The 19,310-nt window shown below is 37.9% G+C and overlaps 1 protein-coding gene and 1 pseudogene across 1 annotated transcript; both read right to left on the minus strand.

Annotated features, from left to right (window-relative positions):
* Positions 1-2,018: 2,018 nt before the first annotated feature.
* Positions 2,019-5,753, minus strand: LOC114628364 (annotated as a pseudogene).
* Positions 5,754-16,548: 10,795 nt separating this feature from the next.
* Positions 16,549-17,451, minus strand: LOC114628275 (putative vomeronasal receptor-like protein 4). The gene has a single exon (XM_028776245.1). The coding sequence runs from the start codon at positions 17,449-17,451 to the stop codon at positions 16,549-16,551; it is 903 nt and encodes a 300-aa protein (XP_028632078.1).
* Between the last annotated feature and the right edge of the window lie 1,859 nt (positions 17,452-19,310).

Genomic DNA, 19,310 nt, shown 5'->3' on the forward strand with positions numbered 1-19,310 from the left:
GAGACAGATCATTCTGTCCAGGTGTCAGCAGGTGCTTTTACTCACTAAGTCATCTCTCCAGCCCCCTGTCTATTCTTAATGTTGAACAAACTCTCTATCACCCAGATTAAACACATCTTTCTTCACACTTTCTCTATGTTCTTATATCACTTCTTTTTTAATCAAATTACACAAACTACTTTAGGAAGTGTTTATTTGTCTGGCTCTTTATGTCAGACATTTACAAAAGGGCTTTAATATAAGAGCTGTGAGGATAACATGAGCAATGGATGTTACCTACAGACAGGTCACACATCAAAAACACAAGGAGTTGGAGGGAAGGTGAAGAGATCTGCTTCTCTTGCAGAGAACCCTGCTTCATTACCCAACAGCCACATAACAGAACTCATCACTGCCTGTAGCTTTGGTTCCCTAGGAACTAACATCCTCTTCTGGTCCATATACATACCTGTACAAATATGGTATATTCTCACACAGGCACATATACATGAATACAGTAAACCATATATTATAAAAAGAACTATTTAATAAGTTATAGCACAATAGGCATCACTAACTTAAAAGTTTTATATATACTATGCAGAGATGCAAAAATAAATACCTATTCATATTGTAAAGTAGATTCATGATATACCCACTATGTTTATAGTTCTAGTCTGATATGATGGACAAATTTTTTTTTTTTACAAAATAAGGCATATATACACCTCTAACAATACTACAATTTTGTTTTCAATGATTATATCAATAACTGTGTTTCAGAATGTATCCATCAATTTCTTAAAACCATGTCAATAATGTTTATGGGTCCAATTTAAGAAATCAACCAGTGAATACACTGTTTAAATGGATACAGAATCAGATTGTTTCAGAGTTCTTTGGTGATAAAGAGCTGGATGGTGCTGTGGCTAGGATCTGACAGCTGCAAACAAGCCTTGGTCTACTTTAGTCACTTCATGATTCATCTTGGGAAAAGGCAATTGCACATATTTTAGTCAGCATAGGACTATATACACGAATAAAACATTACTGTATATTTGTTATGTAGTTTATCCCATATCTTCAGTCTTTATTCCGGCAGAGAACCTTCATGAATACAATACCAATGAAGTGTTTCAGGGTATTTAAGCTCTGTGATGGGTGCATTGGTCTCCTATTGACTAAGTGTACAACACATGTCATTCTTTCATAGTCCTATAAAATCTCTTCTATATATGGATAATTATAGGTACTTCAAAGTAGTATAAAATAGCCCCATGGTCCTAATATTTAACAAATGCAATGTCATGTATAAAGAAAACTGTGAATTAACATGATCACATATCATTGTGAATTTTGATAAAGTTTATGAAACTTACCTGCATATTTCCAGTCAAAATAAGAGCAAAACCAGTTTTACAAATCCTAGCTAAAGTGATTTTCTCAGTACTGGAGAGATGGCAAAGCTCCTAAGAGTACTGGCTGGACACTGAAGGAACTTAGGTTCAATTCACAGCAACTACATATTATTTCAGGACTATTTGTCAAATCCAGTTAGTTACAGAGTATTTGGTGATCTCTTCTAGCCTCTACAGGTCTCAGGCATAAACAGTCATAAATGCAGACAAGCTATTCATACACAGTAAATTAATATTAAAAAGTAAAGAAAATAAAAATAAAACTGAAATCCTGTAGAAAGAATGGCCAACGAAGAATGAGATTTTTTTATATCATTGTACTTTGCTAAGATCTCGCTCAGTACAAGGCTTGAGTCACTAAAATTGTTTTTTGTTTTGTTTTTTTGAGCATAAACACATGTTCAAACTGCTGTGTGGGATTTTGTCTTACTGACAATATTGTGGAAGTGACAGTTCTTTCACATTTATTAAAAAGATAGATGAGAGAGACATTTTCCAAGTTTCTTCCACTGAGCATGCCAACATTCAAATAGAAGCCCATCCCTGTGAATTAGCACAAAAGGGCTAAAAGTTGCATATCCAAGGGTCAGAAAATCCCGAGTATTTATCATCAAGATATTGTTATTTGAAGAGAGAGTTAGAAATAGAGAAAAGGCACAATCTGCCCAGTAGAAGAAAACAAAACAGAGCATCAGAAGGAGAACACTTTGTGCAGCTCTCAGCTCAGGGGGAGTTCTGTAGAGAAGCTTGGAGTTCTGAAGGTAGAGGACATGCTGGTGATGCTTGTGGAGAAGAAATACCATGTAGCCACTGGCCCCTCCCATGGCACCCTGGAACACTGCATCTCTAAGAACCATGAGAGGGAGAACAATCCATTTTATTTTTTGACTTGGTTGGATAAAATAACAATAGGTGATATAACTTTTAGGTTGTGATACATTGAGTCTTCTATTTGTGGTAGAATGGATTAGGTTAACACTTATTAAAGAATTGAATATCCAAAAGAATGAGAAGAATGGAAAGATGTGCCATGCAGACTTTGGCCTGAGTCTGTTCCACCCAGATGCTCTTGGACTGATGATGGTGGCCTGGACCACAGTGAGGAGACTGCTGGTGCAGATGGAGAGGCCACGGGCCACTCTCTCCAGATAAGCAATGATCTTACAGCCTATGTCATCCAGGAAGTTTCTAAAACCAAAAGCTGCTATTGTCTTAGGCAATCCTTTCACAAGAAGAATTATTATATTTGTAAAAATCAAGTGTATGAGAATAAGGTGTATGGGTTTTTTTCTCAGAGCTTCCCCACCAACAGAACAAATAATTCACAGAAACAGACATGTTCCCCAGAATGCCAAGCACAGTCATGAAGAGAAATGTTAGTTTCTTAAGAAGCTTCAAAATCATTTCTTCCTTCCTTGTATGCAAATACATTTTAAAGAAAGCATCAGTAATGCTAGACATGAATCTTAGCCCATTTTGCACAATAGCATTTTCCAGTGTACTAGAGGCAGTGGTGGGCACATGTAATGTTGCAGATGTGGTTACTGAAACTCTGTGCCGTGTGTGTGTGTGTGTGTGTGTGTGTGTGTGTGTGTGTGTGTACTAACAGATCCTTGATAACTAAGATTTTAAGTTTTAAAGAAATTTTTTTTTAGCTCTAGACCAGCAAAATTGACTCATTCAAGTTTCTCTGTCTGTCTGTCTGTCTGTCTGTCTGTATGTATGTATGTATGCAAACATGCAGTATCCTTGTTACCTTTCTTCATAGTTCAATTTATTTCCAAATTTCCCCAACCTAAATTTATTCCTGTTTCTCATTCTATTTTGTCATATTTCTCCACCCAAATTACAAACCCCGAGGCTCATGCTGAATGTGTCTGCTTTCCCTACATCACACACAGACACTGGGAAACCATGCTGCTCAACACTTGCAGCATCTCTCAGATTTAATAACTTTACATTCCACATCTCTCCTCCTTTTTGATATTTTTTTCTTATTTGCATCTTGATTAGTAAACAATATCTAGATTTGTTCTTGGCTATGAACTTCGTATCTTCCATTTTTACATTTTAATATTTAAAATGTTTTAATTTTGACCATTTCAAGGTTTCACTCTATACACATGATTACTGAGTATTTTTAAAGGTAGTCTTCAACATCATGTACATTGGATAATTGTTCCAGATAGGGTCCAGCAGCTTAAGGTGAATCATCAAAGGATATCCTGAAAGTTCATGTAACTACCAGTTTGTAGCCATGGAGGATGTCTAGCTGAGCTATGGGTTGCTTCCTAAGGCACTGGATAGCAGATAGCTATGACCCCAGTGGATGACTTTAGGACATCTGTGACCCAAATGAGTTCCCTCAGGGCACCTAAGGGAGCATGGAGCGGCTCTGGACCAGGGGATGATGATGTAGATGGAAGAAGTAGATTGATGAGGTGTTAGGTGCTACCATGAGAAGAGTGAATGAGTTATGAGTTCTCAATGTGGCTGCATAAGGCACAGTTTGTTGGGGTACAGTTGTGAGCAGGGACTCTCCCATCTAAGAGGTCCTGGTGGCATTTACCACTGTTGGGCCTTGTGAACAGCAGTTATGTCAATTTGCTTCACAGCCTGCTTTTCCTCCTGTTTCTTTTCCAACCTGTTTGTCAGGCAGGCTGCTTTGTCCTACATAAATGTCAGATTAATCTAGAACTTAGACCTTGAAAGTATATTATCCTTCATGTTCAGGAGCTCAATTTTCATTGTTCAGGGACTTGTAGAAATCTTTGTGCAACTTTTCTAGTAATATAGATGCTTAAGTGTCTCCGTGTGTGTGTGTGTGTTCTGAGTACTTAGAGTGCCTCTGTTCACTGCTCTCCTTCCTGTTAAATTCACAGGTTTATTTAAATGTCTATGTCCTGATCATCTTTCATAAAAGTGTGAACCTGAGATTTTTTTTGTTCCATTTTGTGTCTAGGAGACTTTATGACTCCAAAAATCAATTATTGCATTGCATGTTTTCCTCTACTGCATCCTAACAATCATGACACCATCTTAAACATCTAAGTACAGTGAATAATACTTCAAACATAAATACCAAGAATATCAACATTCATTAACATATTTAGAATAAAAATTAAGTTTTAGTCAGTGATTGGAATCTATAAAAATATCCTATCAATTCACTCTAAATCGTGATGGGAAATATATATCTTTCTCTATTGCTTAGTTTCCTGGGCATCCCTTATTTTTTAGTAGTCTCTTCTCATTTTTAGCCTTTAAAACATATTTACGATCAGTTTCTAATCTTTTAATAATTTTTTCCTTCTGCTGAAGTAGACTGTCAGTGGAGAGACAGAGGTGACTCTCTCCTACATTGTCTTTAGAAATGCTAGGAAATTAATTGAAAAGACAGGATGGATTTGTGTTTTGAGAGATGGATGATACTTTGTCTGGTCTAGCCCTGGGAAGGGTACATCCATGTATTCTGGCTCACCGAAAAGAAAAAACAAAAACAAACAAACAAACACAGTTTATTGCTCTTTGTTGCTTAGTCCTGGGATAAAATTAAGATGAGCTGTTTCTGGGTGTACTAGTTTACAGCTTGGACCTTTTATAGCAGGACTTCTCAAGATGGTAATGGTAATGACGTTTATACATCTACACACCCACCAGGAAAACAGTGTCCGAAGCTGAGATGAGTATTCATAATATCTGATAGAATCAACAAAATATAAGGATGGATCCAGGAGAACCTTTAAATTGGGAATTTAAAGTTATTGTTAAAGATAATATATGCCAATATTTGAAAAATGGAAATGCCTCAAAATCAAAAAATGCAAACTTCACAAACACTAGTGACACTGTTAGAGTCACAATGCTGGCAAGCATGGAGGAAAAATTTTTTTTCTTTTTTTTTCTTTGTCTACTTATTTTGGAAACAGTCTTTCTGCATAAACCAGGATAGCCTTAGACAACTGTCTTCCCTCAGTCTCTCTAGTGCTGATATTACAGGAGTGTATCTTTATGCTTGTCTCAAATTTTTGATAGATGTCAAAAAATCTTCTCTATCTTACTGATTCTTTTTTAAAAGGTAAGGAGGTAACCTTAGGCAAAGCCACACCCAGAGCTCAGTCATGACTCTATTCTGAGGATGAACAGCAATACCTCAGCATTTCTGTCCCATTTCTATATCTCCAGGAATTTGACGCTTTTGAGCTTTCTGAACCAGCCTAATCAGGGCAAGAAGAGACAAGAGAGACTCAAGTCTCACAGAACCTCTCAACTACCCCCATCTTAGTCAGATAGAGACTTCACCTTTAATGCATTTCTCCATGGCACAGCTGGAGAGGTCTAAGATCTTACCTCCATGTACTCACCTGGTCCTTGGTGATACAGAAAGGCATGGGGCAGCTCTGGGAAGGTGACACTTGTCAGGTCATATTTATACTGTCTGGATCTGTGGTGCTCTTGTTTGTCACATTGTGAGGGAAAGGGAAGGCACTTCAGGGCCTCAGTCCCTGAAGTACAGCTTTCCTCTTTTCCACAATTACTACATCTGTTTTTCTCAGATGTTATTTCTAGCTTAATTAGTGTTTAATTATTTTGTGAGGTGACAAAGTGAACAACTAGACAAATTTCTGTGTACGGAGCTTCCTGCATGTCCTGACTTATTTTTACCCTACCAAAGTGCCAGCCTGTGGCCCAGATAGGGACCAAGTCTCTTCTTTCTCTTCCTCAAATCCTTTGTTGGTTAGGAGTAGACTAAATGATGCTCAGCATCCTGGGATGCTGCCTCCTGAGTGTGTCTCATCAGCAATGAAGGCCTTTGCCATAACTGATTGTTTCATAATTCCTGCACATTAAATATCATTTGGAAGTGGAACTATAAATGCCATCCTTGGCCTTATTCCAAAAGCAATACTTGACTTTTATAAAATTTCAAGAACACTTCTAAATCTTACTATGCCCAGGGGTGGTTGTCCCATATACTTTTAATCGTAGTTCCTAGGAGACTGTTCCTACCCCAATGCAATGTGATGCAAATAAGTGCGTGTTCCAGGCTGAGGTTAGAAGTGATAATGTCATCATTTTGTTCTTGTATAAAAAAGCACCATTGTGATGCCATGTGTCTTGTGTGATGGTGTCTCCATACATGGAGGTGCAGCTGACTCAATATAAGCTAGAAATGTTTCTTTTGTGTATGAAGGAACAGCTATTGAGGAAACTAGAAATTACTTAACCATCTATTGAATGGGGAAGTCAGGCAGAGAGAGACTAAGTTGCAGATTACATATATCAGGTAGATTAAAAATAAGAATTGTTGGTCAAAGAAGCTCCATGTGAATTCCCAAACAACCCAGGGTGTTGACATGACACTGCTATCCACAAATGGACACAAAGTCCCTTTTGCTGAAGATAATGTCTGCACAACTCACTAAAGATGAAAAAGTTGAGTTGTGCCTAACTAGAGTCTTCACCCCTATCTTCTAGTGTCTTTGGTACAGGAATGTGCTGTGCATGCTTTCAAAAGAGAAACTTAGACACCATTCCAGGCACAAACCTCTTATCTACAACGGTATCCTGCCTACAAGATATGCTAGGGCAATGGGAGCACAAAGCTTGTGGGAATAACCAACCAATATCTGATATGGCTTAAGGTACACTGTATAAGATTGATTCCGTACTGCTTGAATGACCAAGAATGCCCAAGGACCCAGGGAAAATTCAAATAATACTGGTAAAAAAATATGATAAAATGACTCCTAAATATATTCTCCTGTACTCTTAGACCAGCTATCAGCACAGAAGTTTTCTGCAGTAGACTAGAACAAATACAGAGACCCATAGCCAGACATTATGAACAGTCAGAGACCTTGGAACATTCTGCCCTAAATGGGATGCTTCCATCAAGTTCTTCCCCTCAGAGCTCAGAGAACCCCATGGAAGAGGAGTAGGAAAGAGAATAAAAGCCAGAGGAGATGAAGGAGACCCAAGAATCAAGGCCCTCTAACTCAACCTGTGAGTCATGACTCCTTTGTGGGCCACATATTAAATATTGTGCATATAAGATATTCATGACTCAAAGAGTAGCAAAACTACAGTTATGAAGTAGCAAGACAATGATTTTATGGTTGGGGTTCACCACATGTGAGGAAATGTATTAAAGTGCCAACATATTAGAGAGATTAGGAACTACTGCTCTAAATCACCATAATTATCTAAATCAACGTAAATCATCATATGCACTCCTAGAGACTGAAGCAACATCCATAGGGTCTGCATGGGTCTATACCAGGTCCTCCAGTTTAGTATTTTTATTGGATTCCTGTGTGTGCAAATATGAATGGGTCTCCAATTCTTGTGCCTTCTCTTGGGCTCTGTCCCTCCTATTGGCTTGGTTTGGGGAATTTTAATGTGATAGGTTCCATTTTACTTTATTATATTTTATTTCATTATATTTAAAGAAAATTAACGAATGAAAACCAAATTACTAGGGTAAAAGTTAACAACTAAATTATACCTGCTGGAAAAGAGAAAAGCATCTTTCTCCAATAGAGCGAGTGACATTGAATATATCAATCATTCCTGGACAGGCCTCATGTTTAGGAGTAGTTGACCAACATATAATTGGACTCCTGAGGTTGTTCACGTTGGTAGTGGTGGTGATGGTGGTGTGTGTGTGTGTGTGTGTGTGTGTGTGTATGTGTGTACTTTTATTTTGTTATAATTTGCTGGGGTTTTCTTGTTCTTTTTTTTTGGATATGGTTTTATTTTGTTTTCTTGTTTTTTTTTTCAGGATTTGGGTGTATTTTGGTTTTGTTTTGTTTTCTTACAGTTAGGTGAGTAGAGAGGGATAAAGGATATACAAGGACTTAAGGAAGGGGAAGAATGTATTCAAACTATATTTAAGTGTAATAATAATTAGAAAATATTTAAAATAATAATTAAAAAATAAAATAGTTATCTTTGGTCCAACAAGGAGTTCTTCCTTCTGTTTTCTCTGTTACTTTATTTAGAAAACTTCTAAATATCTTCTTTCTTTTCTTTCACTGTGTTAAAGAAAACTAAAATAGTTTAAAGCTTGTAAGGCTCTGACTAGATTATTCAATAAAAAACAAGGAAATATCAAAAGTTAGAGAGCTCTTTGTGCAGCTTCCATTCAGGAGTTCCATAGATAAAACTGGTCCCTGAATAGAGAAGACAAGCTAGGGTTCACTGGTGATCTCCTTTATGTCCCGCAAGCTGACCTCCTGTAAAGTACATCCCCTTGTAACAGGATGGCACTTAAGTAATAAGCCCTTGGCAGGGAGATGACACAGTAGTTAAACTGCTTTGCTTCCAAGAGTGAACGCTGACTCACTTAAATGCCTGCTTGAATTACATCTTGCCTCACTACCCTAGAGCAAGTTGGGTAGTGAGATTAGCCATATGAATGTGTTCTGTGAGTGATGATAAGAAAGAAACTCAGGCTTAGCACAAGCTACACAACACACACTTGAGCTGCACTCTCAGAGCTGTTCTTTTTTAAATGTTCTTTAAAAACCTATCTTACAACAGGACAGTAGAAATTCACAATTATAAAATGTGAAGGTCAATGAATTTGAAATAAAGTAACACACAATACTACCTAATCAGATGAAGAAACAGAACAGTGCAGGGAACCTTAAGGCCCACTGTTCCTGTCTGTATACTCTCAGTTAGCATCTATCTTGTAAGGCATAAAGGATGTTCATTTTCATGATTTTTGAGAATTCTGTACATCAACAGACATTTTAAAAATTTCATACCTACTTTCTGCTGGTGATTTGGTTTAAGATTTATCTCTACTATATTGCTATTCTGAAACTCCATAGACTCACATATATTTTGTAATTAAGTTATAAACTTACACAGGGTGAAGGGGCAGAACATGTGTCTATAAGTACACAAATAATGATATTATGAAGTAGACATACAGATCATTTAATCTTTTGTGGACACAGTGGAGACAGCAGGGAGGATCAGGTCTCTGTAAGCTTATGGTACTCTATAAGTATGTGGATATGTAGCTAGCACTATGCCTGAGAAGTTCTTTCCAATGTCAAGCCATTTTGATTCTTACCAATAGATGATAAGAATTCCAGGTAACTTACTTTCTTGTCTACAGTATGATTTTCCATATTTCCCAGTTTTTAACTCATGTTATCTGAAAATAGTTTTAAATGCCAAAAATTGAGTTTAAGCACATTTTCAGAGAATTGCTGTCCAAATTGATATATTTGTATTTGGAATTTGGTGTTTAAATACCTCCCCCTGTTTCTGTGTTTAGTGGTGATGGCTTAAGTTTTTTAGACTTTATATACTTACTGAGTAAATATATTGATAATTTGCTTTTTCACTGTTAACTTTAAATTTTTAAAGTAAATTTTAAGTAAATATATCTCAATGTGCTTTCATGTTGATTGGTGTTCTTTGCTTTTGAATCTTAGCCTATTGATATATCTGTATCTTCCTCCCAAAAGAAATAAAGAAGGAAAGAAAAAGAAAAGAAGAAAGAAAGATACAGACTCAGTAAAGTGAAAGAGGGAGGGTGATTCTTGATCACCCTCAGTCTCATGAATGTAGATGAGCACAGATGTGAGTGTGCAACCTCACACCCTCGTCTGTCCACTCACACACATGTACTCACCCACTCACACACATGTACCCACCCATTCATACACATGTGCCCACCTGATCACACACATGTGCCCACCCAATCACACACATGTGGCTACCCAGTTACACACATGTGCTCACCTACTAACATATATGTGTCCACCATTCACATGTGTCCACCGATTCACACATGTGTGCATGCACCACACACACACACACACACACACACACACACCTGTGCCAGCCCACTCACAAAATGTGCATATATTCAACACATAATGCTTGTAAACGTGCATGTGCACACCCACTTACCCATTCCTACACAGCCACACACAATTGAAAATCATTTCATTCCTTCCTTGAAGAAATTAGGAAACAAACTGACAAAGCAAATGACTTGATTTATGTTTGGCAATACCAGAAAGAGAAAGACTCTTCCTGTCTTTCCCCATTTTCTGTAGTGAGTTTACAATTTTATAACAGAACAAAAATTCAGAAAAGATGCATATGTCATCAGAACTGTGTCATCAGAACTGTGTGAAGTCTGAGAAGGAAAGTTCCTCCTTTGACAGTGCTAGGGCTTCAACCATTCTCCTCCTCAAGGGTGGGACTGACTCCTGGCAATGTTCATTCTTTGGGTTCATTGTATCAATACTTCGATAGTGAAAAGCATTGGATACATGTGCCTCTTTAAAATATCTACCCTCCTGCCAGTACAGTTACTGTTCAACCCAGAAAACATCTTTCTGCAATTAACTAAACTAGTATTTAACATGACCATAGTTTGACTAACTATCAACTTGCATTTCTTAATTATCCTAAACAATGTCTAATAGCGTCTTTCAAAAGGACTAGAACTAAATATTACATTTTTAAAAATTACATAGGACAATACCTTTAAAATGTAGATTCATAGTATGTCATAATCAAATATAACATTAAGTTTGTATCAATATACAAAGATCCATACCAGTGTAATCAAATAGAACCTTAATATTCTTTTTTTCACTTTTATAAACTTTTAATGATTTGGAGAAATCAGACATTCCAACATTATTGCCTCATTGATACAGTAATGTTCAAGAAGAAAATGTTATAGAGTTTATTCAACTTACAGTTTCTTGAAATAGAACCTTAATTTTCTATTAATATAGAAAAGATATAATATAAAGATAATATAATATAAATATAAAGTTCTATACCAATGTAAAATTTCTGGCTAGCAGTATCTCTTTAGTTTAAGAGTAGATTCAACAATCAACCCTTCATTCCTATTATTCCTGTATTATACCTATATTCCAGCTCCCTTTTGTTCTTTTCAACCTGTCTTCCTCTCTATTCCCCCAAACACTAGATAGGAGAGAAAGGATAGAGGAAAGAGAAAGAAAGAAAAAGAAATCCCTAAGTCTAATTTCCCATATTTTGTTTCTTTCTTGATCAAGATCATTTAACAAGTGGCCACCAATCCCACTTTAATAATGATCATCACACAAAGAACAATCAAACACCATCCATCCCACTTTTTGGGAATGGGGGTGTTGCTCTCTTAAAAGTTTTCTACTGATTTGGGGCATCAGTTTTCATTTTGTGGGGAGGTCCCATTAAAATTGGGATATTTCTCAGTTTTAAGAAAACTAGCTGTAGTGTTTGCTATTCAGTCTTTGCATGCTGAGAAAGTTCATGGCTTAATAGAAGTCCTGACTGGAACATTCTGTGGTGCTGATTTATCTAGCTCGCCATTTTGAAGTTGTCCGGATACAATTTTTTGTGGAAACAATATTGAAGCAGTCTGAAGTAGGATCAAGCAGGATGCTGAAATAAATATATCTCAGTATCTCAGCATCCCTGAGAATGAATCTTGTTGGGGCTATATTGACTTCATTGCTGTCTGCAAGCATATAAACTCTCACAGGTAATATACATTTCTGCAATAAGATATGCATGGAATGTGCATCCTGCACAATTTAGTTAAAGATGATTCTCTGATCTCTGTGCTGGTAAGGAATCTTTTTTTCTTTATAGTTTGGATTGTATAACCAAACTGTAATATAAATTCCCATCTATGCCATTTGAAAAGATGATATGATAAGCCTTGAGGGCTCAATAGCCAAAATGACTTATTGGCTATGCATAGTGCAAGTTCTGGCTGAAAACATTTTCATATCTCAGCCAGTCTGAGAGCTGTTTCCATGTAGAGAGATTATCATATATTTTACTTACTTTATTCTTCTTGATTTCTTTCTTCCTGCCTGAAGCCAAGATCTTCATGGAGACCCCTTGTCAAATCTGATTTGTATAAATTTGAAAGGAATCCACAGCTTTTCTTTTTTTGGAGGAATAAGAGCACATTATCTTCCCCAACATGTATTTCCTGCCTTACATTTTGAGGTTATTATATATTTACATTGATCTAATTCAGCAGTTTTTTCTAATATAGAGTGATTTTCAGCAGCTGTGTTATCTGTCTCATTGGCATTTAAAATATTAAAGTCAGTAAAGCATTATTTAAACTATTTTTGGAGATTCCATATCTCCCTTTTGTTCCATGAGAATTTCCTTAAAGTCCTGTTAGATCTCTCTACATTTGCTTGACCCGTAGGATTGTAAGATATATATGTAACACTTTTTATGCCATGTCTAAAAATTTGTTGTATTTCAGTGGATACATACGTTGAAACATCATCAGCTTCAACCTGCAACAGCATTTACAAAGCATCCATCACCTCTCATAAACGTGCAATCTCAGAATCAGCATTTTGAAAAGACAAAAGCATATTGAAATCATGAACATGAAACAACTATACGATGTTTTAACATATATACATATTTTAATTCTCTAAAATGTACAAAATGAAACACATAATCTATTGTATGGCATTGCTCTAAGGTAGCATCATTAAGTAGAATCTGGATTCTTAACTCACAATATTGCATCTTTATGGGCTGCAGTTTTAATTCCTCAAGCCTTGGTGAACTTTCTCATCTGGAACTCTTATTTTTTTTCTGCTGTCACTGTAGGTTCCAGATTGAATTCTTTTGAAGGTTCTGTACTCTGACTTAAAGAATCCTCTAATCTCTATTCTATGGACTATAACCTAGTATTCCATCTTTCCGTCCTCTTCTTATCTAAGTTTGCCTTCTTTAAAATGATATATAAAATTATAGTCATTGGGGTCTCCCTTTGCTTTGCAGAGGGTCCTTTTCTGTGTCTGACTCACTGTGTGTTTGCATCTGCATACAAGTGCACCTTGTGTATTTCTTTATCACAAATAAAAGCTTTTCTTCATTCTATCTACTGTTCCTGCCTCTTAATTTTTTAACTGGCAGAGAAAATGAACTCAATCAAGAACCATAGACAATAATGTAATGAATAAAGAAACTTCATTTTATGGTGGGCATCATCATTGAACCCTATTAGCAGTTTGCTTCTGACTGCAGTCCCTGGATGATAAGTTCCCAGTACCCCTATACAGGGATCCACCCCCAAGATGGAAATGTACAACTGTGGCCCTCTAGTTTTATAACATGTCTGACTGCTTTTTGTCTTCTATAACCTGATCATGCAGACATTCAAGAAATATTTTGAGGTTGCCTTGAGTACCTTATATTGGCAGATCAAAACAGCTCTTGGCTTGCTTGTACAGATGCTCAAGGCCTTTCACCTTTAAATATCCTTCCCTTTACATGACAGTCTCAAGTTTGGCACAGAGATTGCTGTCCTGCTAGAAGCTTTAATAAGTCATAGTCTGTACTGAATCTATGGCTTTTCCCAGGGGTCACAAATTCCAAAACAATAGCAGTAGCATAGTCCAATACCCATATTATATTATAACTCTGGATCTGATCATGTTACTGACTCTTAGATATAATAGAGAGACTTGGAGTTCATCAGAGAGTTAAAGATCCAAAGAAGAAATAAATAGACAAGAACTTCTTATGCAGTCTGTGGCCAAAGGGGTGCTCAAAAGGTTCTCCAGTCCTGGGACTGACGGTGACAGCCTGCACCACAGTTTGGTGACATGCAGAGTAGGTGGAACCAGGGAAATGAAAAATTATATATAGTACATAATAAAAATATAATACATGTATATAAAATGATAGAATTTGCTATCAGGTTTAAAATAGCAAAAAAAAAAAAAAAAAAAAAAAGCGAAAGCACACATGTTCTCAGGAACAGCTGAGAACCTAATATTTCACTCAGGTCTTGAGCCCGTGAGCATCATCAATTGGAGTATTCTCTCCATAGCTGTCTCCCACTGGGGGCATAACTGGTAGTTAGTAGTACTGGCACTGAGCAAGCCTGAGGCAGGATGGTCTTCACTCTGACACACACTTTTAACCTTGGCTCTTACTGTTAGGGGCCTCCAACAGTTGGGTTGGATCTTCCCACATCAATCAAGACACAACTGTAGGACTGTGAAAGGACAGCATGGTTTCTGATGGAGCATTGGCTAGAGATGGCTGGAGACCCAGCAGATTGGAGACACCACAGGTTTTCCTGTAAGGAACAGCATACATTTTGCAACGCTCCCAGACTCCAGGCTCATGAGGCAGAAGACCTCCAATGATCCGCACATTTCAGGCACATAGGACAACGTCCCTACTAGCCTCTCCACAGGTAGAGGGCATGATTACAGGCCACAGAGCCTCAAGATAGATCTCCATATTAATGAGATACCTAAAATCCAGAGGACGTAGCCAATTAAGCATTCCTTCCCAGACTCTCCTCCTTGCAAAATGTATTTAACCTCAGACTCGCCCTGAGAATACTAGGGTATAGTTTCATCCATTTTCTGCAATGACAATAAACATTTTAAGACCATGGACTATCTCTCTTCTTTGGGACCCACCATGGGAAATCATGGAGAAGGTTTTTAACTACCGAGCTGCTGCCTAATCTCCAGCCAATGACCTCTCTATGTTCCAGCCACGAGGACCCAGCCAAGCGAGTTGCTGCTACCAAGAGTCTCATCCCCGCAGAACACAGCCATTGCTCATCTTTCCCCCTCTCCTCTTCAACTACATGAGATCCCAAGGGCCTGAGAAACAAATGGTCACCAGCTGCCTTTTGGCATGGGGACCTCCAACTCAAGAGCTCTAACCACGCGGGACCTCAGGCTGTGTTTCCCCACCCTAGGAGCGGAGTCCTGTGGCTTCTCACAGCCTGATGTCTGCCAGGCGTCAGTGTGGAGTGAACACAGTTAACTTCTCATGCCTCTGCTTCTCTGAGCCGTGCCCTTTTCGCCTTGGGGGAGGCAGGCGTGGGACTCACAATTTCAACCCAACAATGGACCCCTGCATACCACAACTCCCCACACAACTCTATGTGAGGTTCCTTTCTCAGGAGATTCAAATTTGTAACATGTTAACATAAAATCTAAACATAGCAGTGGTCTTTAATTTATATTATAAAACATTAAAGGCCTAGTTTATCTTAGCAAGGGGCAGTATTTCAGAGATTCACTGCCTGGCCTATCTCTTGCTTTAGTCTACAGAGTTTCACTCTTGGATCAGGGAAGGAGCTCAGGCAGCCTTGGCTCCCCTTCAGGCATAGCTCAACTGCAGAGCAAGCAGTTCAACCTACTTCCTGCAAGAACTGTTTGGATTGTTTGTTTATCATGGGGAGGAATTACAATGAGCTTTGGTGAACAGCTCCACATGGTCCTGCATCCCTTCAAGGGCGGTACTCACGCAGCTCAGAGCAGACAGGAGCCTCCCTTGGATAACTGCAATGCAGAGTGTCCTGAGGACTCAGAATTGGGGCCACTCTCTGAGCCCTCCATGTCCTTTTGGGCCTGAGGCTGTGGAGCTGTCAGCACTACCAATGACCTGCCACTTTACAAGGCTGTAACACATGGGTTCCAATAGGCACATACCTTATCTGCCCTCAATCTCATAGGCCACTTGCCCATAACTCAAGAGGGTGGGTGCATCTAGCTATGTCAAAAAATTGCTGAACAGATTTGTCTTGCTCTGGTGACTTCACTTGTTTCGTAGTCTTCTTCACTATGTCGTGAAAGCTCAGCTCAGATAAGGGTCACCTCCTCACCTTCACCTACCCTTTCTTGTTTTCCTATTCAGTATCTAAGGAAAATAAAGTGAAGCTCTGACTTCTGTCAGTAACGTTTCCTTCAATATTGTTCCCAGTGATAGTGAGAAGCAAAAAGACCCATGATAGTGATGATGTAATGGGAAGATGGTAAGAACCCACTTTCCACCTACCTAGAAACTCTGAACCAGTCAACAGATTAAGCAATGGCAAACTTCTTAAGGAAAGGAACTGTATTATTATAATATTTGATTTAAGGTTGTGATACATTTGTACATTTAGGGAAATGGCATGATGGTGGGCATTTGGGGTGCTGAGGTATATGAATGGAGACCATTGTGCACTATGTACTGGTTGTCAGGTCAGCCTATGCTACATAGCAATTCCCTCATCCCTAAAATTCATGAGCAAAGCAATATATGATATATTTACATTTAACTCATATAGAATAGCTACAGAATGTGATTTCTACACTTCTCAGTGAGCATATAAGGTATTAGGGACACGAACATTTCTGCTAATCAGAACATATGGGCTGAAACTAGCATAACCAAGTTCTAAAAATGTTTTAATATTTAGTGAAAAAGAATCATGTGTTACTGTGAAACCTGTGTAGAAAGAGAGAATGAAGTCTACCCAATAGAAGAAAAGAAAACAGGTCATGAGAATGAGAACACTCCATGTAGCTCTAATTTCTGGAGGGTAGTTGTTTGCATACCTGGAGCTGTAAAGGTAGAGGACACGCTTGTGGTGTTTATACAGATGGAGAGCCATGGACCCACTGCTCCAGCCCATGACACTCTGAAAGATGACATCACGAAGAGTCATGAGAGAAAGGAAAAGCCACTTGATGATGTGTCTGGATGGTAGCATATAGCAGTGGCCAATGTACATTATAGCCACAGACCTGTTCAAGCCACTGCCTGCTTTGATGTAGGAGAGCAAGTTGGAGCTTATGAGAACATTGACAATCCAAAAGACAAGGAGAAAGGGAAGAATTTGCCATGAGGTCTGTGGTTTGAATTTTGTCCAAAAGGTGGTCCTGGGACTGATGGTGATAGCCTGGACCACGCTGAGGAGACAGGTAGTACAGATGGAAAGGCCCCGTGCCATCCTTGCCAGATAAACCATAGCTTTGCAGCCAATATCTCCTAGGAAGTTTCTGAAATAAAACACTGTGGCAAGTTCTTTCAATCCTGTTGTACAAATGATGATCATATTAGAAAATGCCAAGTGGATGAGAATTAGGTCAACCGGCTTTTTCTCAGTCCCCAAGGCAGAAGTGTACCCAAGTCTTGCAAACATTAGAATATTCCCCATAATTCCAGGTCCAATAAGAGAAAGGAAGATTACTGTATGGATAATATTACTCCAGTTCATCTTCTGACTTCAAGCACAGCACTAGAGAAAATCATTTGAGAGATAAACATGAGGTTTTCTGTCTATTCTGATGAAATGCATCACTTCAAGTATGTAAACACATACGTGTTTTCCTGGTTTGTTTGTTTTCTGTTCCCATGCAAGTGATGATACCCACAATCAGAGCATAAACTTCAGTTTTCCTACCTTCCAAAATGATCCTTCTTTGTCCCCTATATCCATAAAGTTCTTATTACCATGATTTTCCCACAAATAATCACGGCATCACTTTTTTCACTCATGTCACCCAGTATGACCTCAGGCTACTGGATTGTATTTGTGAATTATCCTGATCCTCTTCACTGCCCCATATGTAACCATCACAAAAATGATGTTGAACTAATTAAAAGCTTTTAGATTCTCAGAAAGTTGAGTTTGATCAACTGGACCAGTTTCTTTGGGGGAAATGATATGGTATTCTCCCACCTAGGACTTTTGATCAATTAAGCATAGTTAGGTTAGGGACTGAACCAGGGTATCAAAGTTCAGATCACAGGGCTTAAGTGTGGATAAAAAATTGTTTTCCCCATATTCATGGGTAGAACCACGATGTAGGAAATTTCATTTTTCAACCTATTTATCTTATTTTTGCTCTTTATTTGGAGCACACTTCCCCCAATAAAACTCGAGGAAACCTGTCCTTGTAGAAAAGGCTGATCCAGTTTAGTGATGTTCTCAGTCAGAAATCCCTCAGCCTGCTAGTGCCCCCAATATCTCACACTGTGAATGTAATCACTTTATGAATGGTTATCTTTTTTCTGTTCTTTATTTTCTATGTTGTAGTAAAAATGAATCTTTAGAAATCTATTCTATTTGTTTCATCCCTCACAAAACACATAGAACTTAAAATGACAACTGCATTTTCAATTTGTCCTCTTCAGATGGGTATTGTCACTTCATCAAAATTATTTCTGAGTTTCTTTGGCACCCTATGTAACACCAGTGGTTCTCTGTACACAGGAGCATGTGTAATATCCAAGAGTAATCTTTTGCTGAACTGCCTTGCCTCAGAGCACTGTGCCTAAAGTCTCATCTCGTGAGCTTTCCCTGGCCCCAGAAGTCTATGTTAGGCTTTCCTTGCCCTCAGAAGTCTATGTTTCCTTTCTGTCTGCTCCCTTGCTGCGCTGAAACATGAGGATGTCTTAGACACTGAAGACATAAATATGAACATAGTTCCTGCTCAAAGGGTTATAGGTTGCTCAATGAAACATGGTTTTCAAACTGCATTTTAATCACAGAAAGGAATTGATAAGAAAATTTGAAAAAAACATTTGAAGTAAGCTCTTTCTTTAAGATTGACAATGCTCAGTATCCTAGAGAAGTCAATTCAATCTCCATGACTTACTTGTTAAGTATTTAGCACTTTTCCACTTGTACAATGATAGGAGCATCCATGCTTCAACCAATTTAGTAAAGGGCATGAGCTATCCTTCAAAAAACTAATCAACCAACAGATTTTCCTATCAAAATCCATCTGTATTGATCTGTTTACAATTTGAGTTTTTCAAATGATTCTATGTTATCTCTGCAATGCTAGTAGCAAAATTTATAATGATGGAGTTGCCTTTGATTTCCTAAAGAGTGTTCCATCTACATTGAAACACACACACACACACACACAAACAAACACACACATATACACATCTATGTTAGGTAAATTGGGAGATTTATATATTTATGACTATGTACTTTATTATACTTATTTAATGTATATTTTATATATTACATTAAATTATCAATTTAAATCATTATATATATATATATATATATATATATATATATATATATATATATAGCAAATCAATCATGGTGGTGTAAAC

This window comes from Grammomys surdaster, unplaced genomic scaffold (genome assembly GCF_004785775.1).
Source record: "Grammomys surdaster isolate TR1022 unplaced genomic scaffold, NIH_TR_1.0 267, whole genome shotgun sequence".
Taxonomy (NCBI): Eukaryota; Metazoa; Chordata; class Mammalia; order Rodentia; family Muridae; genus Grammomys; species Grammomys surdaster.

Excerpts from the sequence above, each read along its gene's own strand:
- LOC114628275 (XM_028776245.1), bottom strand. The coding sequence starts at position 17,451 with ATGAACTGGAGTAATATTATCCATACAGTAATCTTCCTTTCTCTTATT.